The following is a 14,872-nucleotide window of genomic DNA, read 5'->3' as shown; positions in this document are numbered from 1 at the left end:
CAAAACTTGCTATTCACTTGCTCTACATAATCGCCTTTTCACGGACTATAAGTGGATGTACAGACTGGACGTAGCAAGAGTTCATGGACTATGAGTGGATGTGCAGACTGGACGCAGCAGGAGTTCACAGACTATGAGTGGATGTGCAGACTGGACGCAGCAGGAGTTCACAGACTATGAGTGGATGTACAGACTGGACGCAGCAGGAGTTCACAGACTATGAGTGGATGTGCAGACTTGATGCAGCAGGAGTTCACAGACTATGAGTGGATGTACAGACTTGATGCAGGAGTTCACGGACTAAGTGGATGTGCAGACTGGACGCAGCAGGAGTTCACGGACTATGAGTGGATGTACAGACTTGATGCAGGAGTTCACGGACTAAGTGGATGTGCAGACTTGATGCAGCAGGAGTTCACAGACTATGAGTGGATGTACAGACTTGACGCAGGAGTTCACGGACTAAGTGGATGTGCAGACTGGACGCAGCAGGAGTTCACGGACTATGAGTGGATGTACAGACATGACCCAGCAGGAGTTCACAGACTATGAGTGGATGTACAGACTGGATGCAGCAGGAGTTCACAGGCTATGAGTGGATGTACAGACGTGACCCAGCAGGAGTTCATGGACTGAGTGGATGTGCAGACTTGACGCAGCAGGAGTTCACAGACTATGAGTGGATGTACAGACTGGATGCAGCAGGAGTTCACAGACTATGAGTGGATGTACAGACTTGACGCAGGAGTTCACGGACTAAGTGGATGTGCAGACTGGACGCAGCAGGAGTTCACGGACTATGAGTGGATGTACAGACGTGACCCAGCAGGAGTTCATGGACTATGAGTGGATGTACAGACTGGATGCAGCAAGAGTTCACAGACTATGAGTGGATGTACAGACTGGACGCAGCAGGAGTTCACGGACTATGAGTGGATGTACAGACGTGACCCAGCAGGAGTTCGCAGACTATGAGTGGATGTACAGACTGGATGCAGCAAGAGTTCACGGACTATGAGTGGATGTACAGACTGGACGCAGCAGGAGTTCACGGACTATGAGTGGATGTACAGACTTGATGCAGCAGGAGTTCACAGACTATGAGTGGATGTACAGACTGGATGCAGCAGGAGTTCACAGACTATGAGTGGATGTACAGACTTGACGCAGCAGGAGTTCACAGACTATGAGTGGATGTACAGACTTGACGCAGAAGGAGTTCACGTACTATGAGTGGATGTACAGACTTGACGCAGGAGTTCACGGACTAAGTGGATGTGCAGACTGGACGCAGCAGGAGTTCACGGACTATGAGTGGATGTACAGACGTGACCCAGCAGGAGTTCATGGACTATGAGTGGATGTACAGACTGGATGCAGCAAGAGTTCACGGACTATGAGTGGATGTACAGACTGGACGCAGCAGGAGTTCACGGACTATGAGTGGATGTACAGACGTGACCCAGCAGGAGTTCGCAACTATGAGTGGATGTACAGACGTGACCCAGCAGGAGTTCACGGACTATGAGTGGATGTACAGACGTGACCCAGCATGAGTTCACGGACTATGAGTGGATGTACAGACGTGACCCAGCAGGAGTTCACGGACTATGAGTGGATGTACAGACTGGATGCAGCATGAGTTCACGGACTATGAGTGGATGTACAGACTGGACGCAGCAGGAGTTCACAGACTATGAGTGGATGTACAGACTGGACGTAGCAACAGTTCACGGACTATGAGTGGATGTACAGACTGGATGCAGCAGGAGTTCACGGACTATGAGTGGATGTACAGACTGGACGCAGCAGGAGTTCACGGACTATGAGTGGATATACAGACTGGACGCAGCAGGAGTTCACGGACTATGAGTGGATGTACAGACTTGACGCAGCAGGAGTTCACGGACTATGAGTGGATGTGCAGACTGGACACAGCAGGAGTTCACGGACTATGGAGTTCACGGACTATGAGTGGATGTGCAGACTGGACACAGCAGGAGTTCACGGACTATGAGTGGATGTGCAGACTGGACACAGGAGTTCACGGACTATGAGTGGATGTACAGACTGGACACAGCAGGAGTTCACGGACTATGAGTGGATGTACAGACTTGATGCAGAAGGAGTTCACGGACTATGAGTGGATGTACAGACTTGATGCAGAAGGAGTTCACAGACTATGAGTGGATGTACAGACTGGACGCAGAAGGAGTTCACAGACTATGAGTGGATGTACAGACTGGACGCAGCAAGAGTTCATGGACTATGAGTGGATGTACAGACGTGACCCAGCAGGAGTTCATGGACTATGAGTGGATGTACAGACTGGACGCAGCAGGAGTTTGCAGACTATGAGTGGATGTACAGACTTGACGCAGCAGGAGTTCACGGACTATGAGTGGATGTGCAGACTGGACACAGCAGGAGTTCACGGACTATGGAGTTCACGGACTATGAGTGGATGTACAGACTTGACGCAGCAGGAGTTCACGGACTATGAGTGGATGTGCAGACTGGACACAGCAGGAGTTTACGGACTATGAGTGGATGTACAGACTGGACACAGCAGGAGTTCACGGACTATGAGTGGATGTACAGACTTGATGCAGAAGGAGTTCACGGACTATGAGTGGATGTACAGACTTGATGCAGAAGGAGTTCACAGACTATGAGTGGATGTACAGACTGGACGCAGAAGGAGTTCACAGACTATGAGTGGATGTACAGACTGGACGCAGCAGGAGTTCATGGACTATGAGTGGATGTACAGACTGGACGCAGCAGGAGTTCAAGGACTATGAGTGGATGTACAGACTAGATGCAGCAGGAGTTCACAGACTATGAGTGGATGTACAGACTGGACGCAGCAAGAGTTCACAGACTATGAGTGGATGTACAGACTGGACGCAGCAGGAGTTCACGGACTATGAGTGGATGTACAGACTTGACGCAGCAGGAGTTCACGGACTATGAGTGGATGTACAGACTGGACGCAGCAGGAGTTCATGGACTATGAGTGTATGTGCAGACTGGACGTGCAGACTGGACGCAGCAGGAGTTCACGGACTATGAGTGGATGTACAGACTTGATGCAGAAGGAGTTCACAGACTGAGTGGATGTGCAGACTGGACGCAGCAGGAGTTCATGGACTATGAGTGGATGTACAGACTGGACGCAGCAGGAGTTCACAGACTATGAGTGGATGTACAGACTGGACGCAGCAGGAGTTCATGGACTATGAGTGGATGTGCAGACTGGACGCAGCAGGAGTTCACGGACTATGAGTGGATGTACAGACTGGACGCAACAAGAGGGACAGACATTCGTAAGACTTACACTAATAATACATCAGCCAAAATGTTTACACAAGTCATAGCACAGGTTGAATGAAACAAGTTGGCATCTGATATTAATAATGTTAAATACATAAGTGCTTCGTCTGATGGTTTAACAGATTCATCCAGCGTTTTATTTGTAAAATTTGACGCCCATGGCTTTGAAATTGGGAATTTTAGCGTCGTTTTACCAAAAATTGGAAATTTTCAGTTTCATTTCAAGAACATCTTATTAAACCAGGCTAGAATTAAAAAAGTAATGTGTTGTATATATATATATACATGTACTTGTGTTTATTCAAATAAGTATATCTATTGTGCATTACAAAACATTAATGGGGAGGGTAGGTTTGTCAAGTGAATGAGATTTACATTCAGATTGGAATTTTTTTATTCCAAAATTGGGAATAAAAAACGACATAGCCTCTGTAGAATGGTGGGGAATGGTGCCCATTATCAGTCTAGAAACATAGGTGATAAACAAACCCGAAATTGTTCTTCATTCGTTTTGATAAAAATGGTCATGTGTTCGTAAAATATGTTTCGAGCAAGACCTGATGCAGCATCTATATTTTGTGGAATGCAGAATGCATTTGAGCAATATCTAGAACTGCAGGGTTCAAATATAAGAATTTGTCTCACACAGCAATTTTTAAAAGAATTGCCATGGGTGAAACAGTCCACCGCTGGCAATTTTGAGCCTGGCTATGGTAATTTCTTTTTTAATGTGACATTTGCAGAAAAAACTATGACTAAAAGGATATTTTGCTGTATGTAGACATATTTCAAATGGGTATTAAATGGATATGCAACATATTAAATAGATAAATAATGTATTAAATGGGTATATAACATACTAAATGAGCAAGTAATGTATTAAATGAGTATGTACCAATGCAGTGGCCAGTCGGAGGATGGCAAGCAGCGTCCTTGCGCTGGTGAAGGTCATGTCCTTGTTGTTCCGCGCTTCCTTCCTCATCTCCACATACGCACCTGTGATGTATTCCGCCAACACCTCGGGGATCACCGGGCACTTCTTCTTACACAGAGCAATGTAACGCCTGTAACAAATACTAGACATCTTAATCAGCCATTGACAGACAGACAGAGACAGAGACAGAGACAGAGACAGAGACAGAGACAGACAGACAGACAGAGAGAGAGAGAGAGAGAGAGAGAGAGAGAGAGAGACAGAGACAGAGAGTTTTGCTATCAGTAAAGTTCCAATTAACAAGTTGTTCAATGTGACTTTATGAAATATGCCGTACCTCATAACTTTCATCTCGAGGGGGGTGAACTGCAGGGGTGGGTGTATGTTGTGCTGATGAACGTAAGTAATATGCTGAGCCAACCTGCAAAAACAAAACGTGGATCAGTTCATTAAAAAATGGTAATTTACATTTCAAAGCTATTTACATTAGCATCCAAGGCGCCTATGTCTATTGTTTTAACTACAGAGCTTCTAGGTTATGGTAGCCCCACTCCCATGGCTAGTGATATTCTATGTTGGCCTAGTAAATAACTACCATTGCCATGCTTGACAGGGCTTCTAGATTATGGTAGCCCACTCTGATGGCTAGTGATATTCAATGTTGGGCTAGTAAATAACTACTATTGCCATGCCCGACGGCTACTAAATGTTGCAAAAGTCTATTTTGTGAATATGAATATCCTGACCCCACCCCAACCCTCAATGTTAATGTTTTAATCTCTATCTCCCTCTTTAGGTAACATACCTGATTGTAAAATTATAATAACTGTAAAGTAGGGCTAGTGAATTCTTAATCATGGCTAATAAATTTAAAAAATCACAGATTCCATGGCTAGTAGATATTTGGATATTGGATGTACGAAAACTGAATTTTTTGCAAAATGTTGCATGTTGCATGTAAAGTACTGGAAAACCCCCAACACATTTTACCCAGCCTAATAACTAGGATGAGCTTGTGATTTCAATTAAGTTTGTGAAGATTTCCCCAGAGGACCACTGTAACAAGTTTCACAATTCAATAAAAACCGTAGAAAACAGACTTCAAATGATGGATGCACCCCAGACAAATTGGTGTCACAAGGGTGCAGAAAGCACTCACCGCTTGCCAGATTCTTACGGTTGAGTTAAAAAATGCAACTACTAGTCCTACAAGACGATCTTTCTTTTTTTTGACGGACTAACAGATGCCGGAAACAGAGACGGTTAAAGGTCAATATAAACTTTTTATTTTTTATTGATTTGACAATTAAGGTATTGGACTTGATTTTGTTTGCAATACGATTTTTATCACTAAACCAAGGATACTTAATATATCATTTGAAGAGAAGACAAGTGTATATATTATTATATTGATAAACAGTAATATTTTTCTATACGCTGGCAGACTAGTAGAAATTCTGGCGGGCTAGTAAATTTTAGTTGGTTCTGGTCCGTCAGGCTAGTGAAATATTTTTTTAATTCTGCACCTTTGTATGAGAAACCCTCCGCTTATGAATGTCACAACAGATGTAAACTGTTGATGTCGGTCATTTGTCATAGCGGATGCAAAAAAGTAGTTTGTTTATTTAACGACACTGTTTTTAGAGGAAACCCGCTGTCGCCACATAGACTACTCTTTTTACGACAGGCAGCAAGGGATCTTTTATTTGCGCTTCCCACAGGCAGGATAGCACAAACCATGGCCTTTGTTGAACCAGTTATGGATCACTGGTCGGTGCAAGTGGTTTACACCTACCCATTGAGCCTTGCGGAGCACTCACTCAGGGTTTGGAGTCGGCATCTGGATTAAAAATCCCATGCCTCGACTGGGATCCGAACCCAGTACCTACCAGCCTGTAGACCGATGGCCTGCCACGACGCCACCGAGGCCGGTATAGCGGATGCAGGGCTAACATAAATAGGTAGCTAAAATAAAACACCGCCCCCACCAAACCCACATAATTTAACCTTTAAACTACTGGATTAATTTTTGAAGAAAAAACCCCCACATTAAGTGGGTACAAGTTTATAATTTTTATTGACATTCACTTAAATGTTTTATAAATATATAAAATAAAGTTTGAATCGGTAAGTATTATTTTTGTGGGTTTTTCTAAGTTTTATTATCTTTTATGTCGGTCATTTGTCATAGCGGATGCAGGGCTAACTCTGCCACTCGTCAATTGCGAATTTTAAACTCAACTGGTGAATTTTATTTTAATTTTGGCGAAATAATTTCATATAATGATTGGCATTTTTTTGGAAAATAATAGTGGGTTAAATAGATAAATTTTCTGCACATTCAGAGCTAGTCCCGGGATGTAAATATTGATGTTGGTCATTACCGGAGGTCGTTGTCCCGGTCAGCTTTGTCCTGGAGTAGCCAGAGCAGGTCGAACCTGGACAGGAGGGCGGCTGGGAGTTGGATGTTCTGTTCGATCGACTTCTTCGGGTTGTAGCGTCCGTACGCAGGGTTCGCCGCGGCCAGGATCGACACCCGCGCGTTCAAACTGGTCATAATTCCTGCCTACAAAATATAATCATTTTAAAACATGCAGAAATAAATGTCTTGCCTACAATTAACCAATTTGGTGAACAAAGAAATAAATGGTCATGTAACATTCAGGATTAATCTAGTTCTTACAAAATAAAATCAAATAAAACACCGCCCCCACCAAACCCACATAATTTAACCTTTAGACTACTGGATTAATTTTTGAAAAAAACCCCAAGTTGAGTGGGTTCCAGTTTATAATTTTTATTGACATTCACTTAAATGTTTTATAAATACATAAAATAAAGTTCACACTTGAATTAGCAAGTTATTTTTAATTTTTATATTTTAAATCGACTGATGTTGATTAAAATTAGGCCAAAAAAAATTCGCGTTTACGTACGGGTATTTGTGGCCAGCTGTCCAGTATTTATGCCCATTATTCACAATAACAGTGGTTTCCTGACCAGAATTGGTTTTTTTAAAAATGAACTACAATTCATATTCCAATATTTGGTGATTTTCGTTGTTGGTAAAACGATCAAATTTATTATCACATTAGCTATCACAATCAGCTATCGATCCCTGAAAATGACCGCGATGTGCCGCCATAGTTGTCAAGTGAAAATACTTGCTGAAAACAACTTTTTCAACTCAAAATAATAATATAATCCATTGTACTCGCAAGTTCGCTAACTGCAAATTTAAAACCAATTGGCAAAGTTTATTTAAATTTGGCGAAGAAATTTCTTGTAGTAATTGTTATTTTATTAGAAAATATCTGGGTTTTTGCAATCTTTAAAGTTTAACTAGATGATTTGGCGAACATTTCTGATCACCCGAGCTAGCCCTGCCATTTCCTGTTAATAAATTGCTTCCTGTGAGTGCCGTGTGCAAAAAGAGCGGGAAATATGAATTGGGGAATGCACTGTATACAGTGTAGAGTATGTCGACTGGCGAGGTATCTCGCCGCCAGTAGTCAGAAGGTTAATAAACTTTATAACATGCACCGAGATGCACATTATAGCAGCAACTACAAACCTAGTTTCACGGATCTGGGAATTATAGTTTGTAAGAAATGGACCAGAGCGTAAATATTTTACTGAGCTAAATGCAAAAGTTGACCCTATCGCTACTGGAATCGTAAAACCTGCCCCATGTGATCAAATTCTGAAACGCCTCTTACAGGAATCAGTTCTGACGGAAACCGAGCCCTGGTATGAGAAGGATAACTCTTTCCCATTTGGCTATACTGTAAAACGGGTAATATTCGCGTGGGTGTAATTTTTGCGTTTTTCGCAATTTTAATTTGACCACGAAAATTAACGCGAATATTAATACTATAATCATCTTTAACAAAAAATAACACAAACAAAAATAAGGTTAAAACATTTAATTTACTCACAAATTTGTTTCAAAAATTAAAATCAACACTGGTAAGTATCCAATCAATAGCTGCAAGAATAAAAAATAAAAAAGTCCAAATCAGTTCTACTACTACTACTTCCGGTAGCAGCTATATACACGTGTTTCTTACTCCGTACTATTTTCTAGAAGACCAGCTTGACGAAAGCCACTCACAAGCATGTCCCTCTTTAAAGCAACCCGTTCCTGAACATGAATTAACCATCTGGCATGAATGGGTTTCATGTTGCTCGTTCGCAAATCAACAGATTTTTGAAAAGTCAACCTCGCCTTCGGTGTCTTCAATTTCAGAAATCTGGTTAGTCACTTCATTTGCGTACCAGTTTTGAAAACATTGTTTCAGTTCATCTTTGTAATCCTTATTCACTGACAGATCAAGTGGTTGTAGTCTGTCTGTATAACATGCTGGTACAAAGACACATTTGATGTTGTTCAAATGTAGTTTGTTCAACATCATTTTGTCCTGGTGCGCTCTAAAAACGTCAAAAATTGCCAAACCTTTTTGGTCACTTGGCAAGCCTAGCTGTTTCCGCTTGTTCTCCATAAATGGAACGACGATAGTATCCACATATCGGATCATCGACTCCCCGTTACTCCAATGATTTTCCGTGTGATGAATATCCCATTCGTCAGGAAACTCGACTGTAGGGTGACAGCGTTGCGTTTTCCCACCATATAGTATCTGTGGGGGGAGAAACTCGCCCGTCATTGACACAGCCAGTAAAGACGTGATTTGACGTTTGTCGTCGATGCCGGTGATTGTCACTTGTTTACTGCCCTTCTCTTCCATGGTCCACTCTCCACCTGGAACCAAATTTACACCCGTCTGGTCCCAGTTGATGATCATCTCATTGGGAACGTTGTGCTCCTTTCGGCAGTCATTCACTCTGGTTAAAAACGTGGACTTTATGCTATCAAAGTCATCTGGAAGTTTCTTCGAATCTTTGGTTCCCTTTCTTTTGACAAATCCCATTCTATCAAGAATTGATTTGGCCAGGGTTACTTTCACATTAACATGGCCTCCATACTTCTGCAGTCGGTTTCTGTCGAACTTTATCACAATGCCTTCAATGCCACCCATAACAGTTCTTGAATTTACAATTCCACCTGATAAACGAACTTTACGTATCCAGTCCTGTGGACCACGTTTTCCTTTGGATAGTGTCGATATCGGCGTGCCATAATCAGCCTGTTTCATCTTCCGTAGGTAAGCCGATTTGATTGACCAGACTGTGCTTTCATTAATATTTTTTGCCAGTGTCCCCGACAGTTTTTTGGCAGCTTTTGTTGGTCCAATATCTATGGCTAGTTTAGCAATTTTTGCTCTCTGTTCTGCATCATACATTTCATAGTCACCACGTTTTCTTTTTCGATTTGTTACAGAGTTTAACTTATCAACTGCATCATTTGCGGCCTGTGTACACTGAACATCTTCAATTGTTGAACACATTAAGGGGTCGGGTAAACCAACAGTTTCAGGCTTAGTAGCATTTTTTTTTAACCAATGTAAAATTGAACCTGCCATATTAACGTTACAGAACTTTTGTGAAGACTGAAACTAAAATATTTTTTAACAAACATTTTCTAAGTCAATTCTGTATATTAATTCGTAAGTAAACGTTTAGAAATTAGTACATCCTGCTAGTTTTATCTGACCAATTGAAATGACCGACTCATTCCGATGTCTTGACGTAAGCCTAACCGTTGGTACTTTTGAGAATGTGTGTACACAAACAAAATAGATGAGACGTTTTCAACAACAGAAATTTATTAATTAGAACACTTACGGGAGAGTTGATTAATCCACATTCGAGATTACAGTCATTCATTGTGCATGAGCCAAGCGGCCATCTCGAGATAAAACGCATGTGATTGTACCACTTGGTTATCGATCAATACTATTAGGCTAAGTCAGTCACAGTTCTTTTATCTTTGTGGATTAAAAAGTATTCAGTATTGCATTTGTTCTTTTGCATTCTTTATTTCCTTCTTTTTTACTGACTTGAGAAAAAACACAAAAAAACACACAACTACGCGAAAATTACAAACCGCGAAATGGCTATAAATGACTGGTCGCGAAAATTTACTCCCGCGAATATTGCCCGTTTTACAGTATTATATACTCTTTAAAAAAGTAATGGAACCTGAAATATTGATGTTAATATCAACTATTAGATTGAACATACGTTTTGACCACAGACATCCTAGTAAAGAACGTTCAGGTCTGTTTATCTGTTTATCAACACACCGAAACACATTCCATAGTTTGCACATGCATCACACAGTTGCCCCGTACACGTGCATGGGGTGTCATTCTCGACTGACAATTTCCAGGAAGGTGATTAATCACTGTGGAACATTATTTCTGTCAATCTTTTTCATTCTGTTAATCATACAGTTGTTGTTTTGTTTTGTTTTTAGTAATTTTTATAATATGAATTTGCGATTTACTGATAAAAAAACTTCAACTTTCAAATTTCATTTCTGACCCCAATTGTTCTTCAAGATCTTTGGTGGTCATAAATCCTACTGTAATACTGTACTACCGGTTGTAATGTTTGCCCAATTAATTCACTATTATCGTATAACCATTCCCCACAGCTAATATACCTTACAATTTTGGCAATTGTAAATGCTTATTAGAGTTCCCCTACTTTTTTTGAAGAGTATATACATATAAAAATATCTATGACTGGCATAATTATCCACCTTTGCAATGGAGATTGTCTGCTGCTCCATAACCTCATGAATGGCCGAGCGGTCGCCGTCCATCATCTTGTCGAACTCGTCGATGCAGCACACCCCTTGATCTGCCAGGACGAGCGCCCCGCCCTCCAGTGTCATCTCCCCAGTGACTGGATCCTTCATGACGGCCGCAGTCAAACCCACACCCGACGAACCACGACCGGTCGTATACTGACCTGAATATAAAACAGAGTGAAGATTTACTTCAGTTGAGACTATAGTCATAAAATAAAATATACATGTCGGTGTTCGAAATAAGCACTTGTCCGTTTGTCCTGACAAGTGAAAATCTGCACAGACAAGCAAAATGTACCTCAATGTTTGTCCAGTGGACAAGTAAAAGTTAATTTTGAGCAATCAAAAATACGGTCCTTGTACTTGAATAAGACAAAACATTTATTTGGACATGTGAAAATATTGCTGGACAAGTAGATTTCTTGATGTACTTGCCCGATAGACTAATGAAAAATTCTGCTTATTTCTATCGCTGCATATAAGTAGACCACTGAACATTGGTTGAGCCCACAGTAACAAGCAGTCTGAGATTGCTGCTAAATCCATACATCCCCAGCTGGGCACAACTAATTTCAAAGATCAAGGATCATAATTATCTCAAACATTTGACAAACTCAAAGAGTTATGGCCCTTGAATAATCCTCATGAAAGCCAAACTTGGGTCTGTAACCGGTCTCGGTGGTGTTGTGGTCAAGCCATCGGCTCCCATCCAGAGCTCTACCTCGCTCTTTAGGTGACATATCTGATTATTACTATTTAGTAAAATTGTATTAATTTAGTAAAGTAGGCCTAGTGAATTTTTAATGCAGTGGATTTGATAAAAATTCTAACTCTGATATTAAGTCACCAAAGAGTTTAAAATGTGCGGAGGTTTCGTTAAACAAACATTCCTTTTCTTTCACGACTTTCAGACCACTCACATCTGGGTGCCAGCCTGTCGATGTAAGAAAGTAACTGTGACTTTGCCACTCCAGGATCGCCCATCAGACAGATGTTTATGTTGCCTGAAATAAAACAAGAATGTCAAAACGTTGCTGGTTTTAATAGTTACTATTAAAGTAATCCTACAATCAAATAGATTCCAAGATACAGGGGCAGGACGTAGCCAAATGGTAAACTTTCACCTGGTATGAGGGTCCTCCCCCAGAAAGAAAATGGGTTAAGTTTAGTGTTAGGGTTAACAAAATCATACAGTAATTGTAAGAGTAATTAATTTCGTCAAAAGATTAATTTAAAAAAACAAACACTGCCAAAATATTTGAGTATTGCGCCATACCTGTTTCACCCTCTGGCAGAAACCCTGGGACTCTAGTTGTAACACTAACAAATCCAAAATCTGGATACTGGTATATATTGCATTTTATAAACCTAACTTCTTGTCTAGATATATAAAATAATTGCCAAGCTGATTCAATATTTAGTTAAAGAACGTGGCAATAAAAATAATGGGTGCGTATAAATTTCACGATTTGTGGTTGGATGTGAACAACATGAAAGTTTTCTCTGGGGTTTACAGCATATTATTACCCATATGGTTAAAAATATCTTGATACATATCAAAGTGATACGTCCTACTAGAATGTCATCGATTGGCGTACTACAACCTTACAAAGAACGTCAACAAAACGAGATGAGTGATATAAATTAAGATCGATTACAGGTAATAAATAGGACATTAAACTCGATACCATTTTGTAACATGTTTATATCCCTTGTGAAATAATTTTCATTGTCACTCGCTAAAGTTCGTTTAATATCTTTTAATTCTGTACCTCTGATCTTCATTCCTTTTGGCGACTGGTCGACGCCCCCGACCAGTAACAGCAGTAGAGCTTTCTTCACGTCCTCGTGCCCGTAGATCTCGGGGGCAATGCTGCTGGCAAGCTTGTCGTAAAAATCATCCTCTAATAATAAAATAATAATAATACAAAATTAACACCAATTCATTAACTTGTGTTTTGAAATGTAAACAATATTCCTTCAACCAAATAACTAAATATACAGAACTTCACATACATTGTTTTTTAATTTAACATTATAACACTTTGTTAAATCTATGATCAAAACTCCTTTCATGGATTTACTAACGTTAAGAATCTTGTGTAACGTTTCAAATACGATCATATATGACTTCAGTAAACAAAAGGTGCTATCTGTAGTAAAAATAAAAAGGGAATTCCCCATTTAAAAATTCCCGTCCAGATCACACGTGTGTGATACAAAATACCTTTATCACATGGTTTGAAAATATCTTTATCACTATAGTAAGACTGAATAGGTATATAATAAAAGTTTTGGTGTCATAACAACACAACACGATGCAGAATTAGGTCTGTAAGCACGGCAGAGCTCGTAAACAGTGAATACAAATCAAATTTTTAGATATAGGCAGGTAAAATAGAAATTCACCTACTAAAACCATATTTATGTTCAATTATCTCATCTGCTTTTTAACTTGTGATTCTGTTTTATTTTAGAAAGAAAGAAATGTTTTATTTAACGATGCACTCAACACATTTTATTTACGGTTATAAAAGATCCCTTGCTGCTAATCGATAGAGAGTAGCCCATGAAGTGGCGACAGCGGGTTTCCTTTCTTAATATCTGTGTGGTCCTTAACCATATGTCTCACGTCATATAACCGTCAATAAAATGTGTTGAATGGGTCATTAATTAAAAAACATTCCTCGTTTTCTTTCTGTTGTATTTTAATTCCAAAATGCTCTGTAATACATCTCGGAGGTCCTTATTTTCCACACACCGTCCCAAACTCTCCCTTCATCCCAAGCTGTCTTATTTCCAGCAGGCCATATTTCTTTCTTAGCAGCACACATTTTACTTATTTTTTATCTGTGCATGGGTTAATAAAATGAAGGAATTTAAAAACAAAGACAGAGCTGCACATACCAGCCACAACTTTGAGTTCTTCCGCTGTGAGTTCCCCGGCATCCAACTCGTCATCTTCCATCTTGTTCATCTTGACAATACGCTGAAATATAAATGCAAGTATTTAAATATATTTGAATCTTACCCGAAGACAAAGGCTTACTTTGGTGATCAGTTGAAACCAGACAAAAACATAAAATTACTATTTCGAGTCTATACTCAAAAGCTAGAAACATTTAGATAACCAAATACAGGTATAATCGGGGCTAGCTCTAGCACTCATTCATTAATCATAAATTTTAAAAACAGGCAAACTTTATTTTAATTTGGCAAAGTAATTTTACGTAATAAATATTTTGTTACAAAACTAAAATCCTGCAGAAATGTTTATGGCACACTGTGATGCACATCCATCCCTAGATACAACTATAAACCATGTTTCACCGACATAGGACAAAACGTAATTCCCATATAGGGGGAGGGACTAACTCGGTGGTAAAAACACTCATTTGCATGCGTGGTCGGTCTAAGATCAATCACCATCGGTAGACCCATTGGGCTATTTCTCATTCCAGCCAGTGCACCGGTATGTGTTTTCCTGTCTGTGGGACGATGCATTAGGAAAAATGTAGCAGGCTTCCACCAATGACCGACATGTGTGTCAGCATGACTAAATGTTTGACATCCAATAGCCGATGATTAATCAATGAATGTGCTGCAGTGGTGTTGTTAAACAAAACAAACTTTACTTTTAATTCCCACATCTTACCACTTTACTTCATAAAGGCGAGACAATAGCTGGTTTTCGGCAATGTTTGAAGTTTAATACATAATTTGACGGAAATATCCGCACACCCAGAGCATGTCGTGTATAAAGCCTGTAAAACGAGGTGACAAACGTCTTTTCACTTACGTGCACATCCAGATAAGTGTCGGCGAGTAGGCCTTGAGAAATCTGCTTGAATCCTGCCTGCATCATGGGTAAAAAGATCTGACAA

At 40.3% G+C, this 14,872-nt stretch overlaps 1 protein-coding gene across 1 annotated transcript in view; it reads right to left on the bottom strand.

The window, feature by feature from the left end:
* LOC121375090 (DNA replication licensing factor mcm7-like) overlaps positions 1 to 14,872 on the bottom strand; it is a 33,954-nt gene that overhangs the window by 4,142 nt on the left and 14,940 nt on the right. The window contains 8 exon segments of the mRNA XM_041502326.1: positions 4,232 to 4,400; positions 4,608 to 4,691; positions 6,655 to 6,836; positions 10,938 to 11,149; positions 11,909 to 11,992; positions 12,761 to 12,892; positions 13,896 to 13,977; positions 14,788 to 14,865. Coding sequence (XP_041358260.1) covers positions 4,232 to 4,400; positions 4,608 to 4,691; positions 6,655 to 6,836; positions 10,938 to 11,149; positions 11,909 to 11,992; positions 12,761 to 12,892; positions 13,896 to 13,977; positions 14,788 to 14,865 — 1,023 coding nt within the window.

The sequence above is a fragment of the Gigantopelta aegis genome, chromosome 1 (assembly GCF_016097555.1).
Source record: "Gigantopelta aegis isolate Gae_Host chromosome 1, Gae_host_genome, whole genome shotgun sequence".
NCBI lineage: Eukaryota > Metazoa > Mollusca > Gastropoda > Neomphalida > Peltospiridae > Gigantopelta > Gigantopelta aegis.
This window is presented reverse-complemented; position numbering and strand designations above follow the sequence as displayed.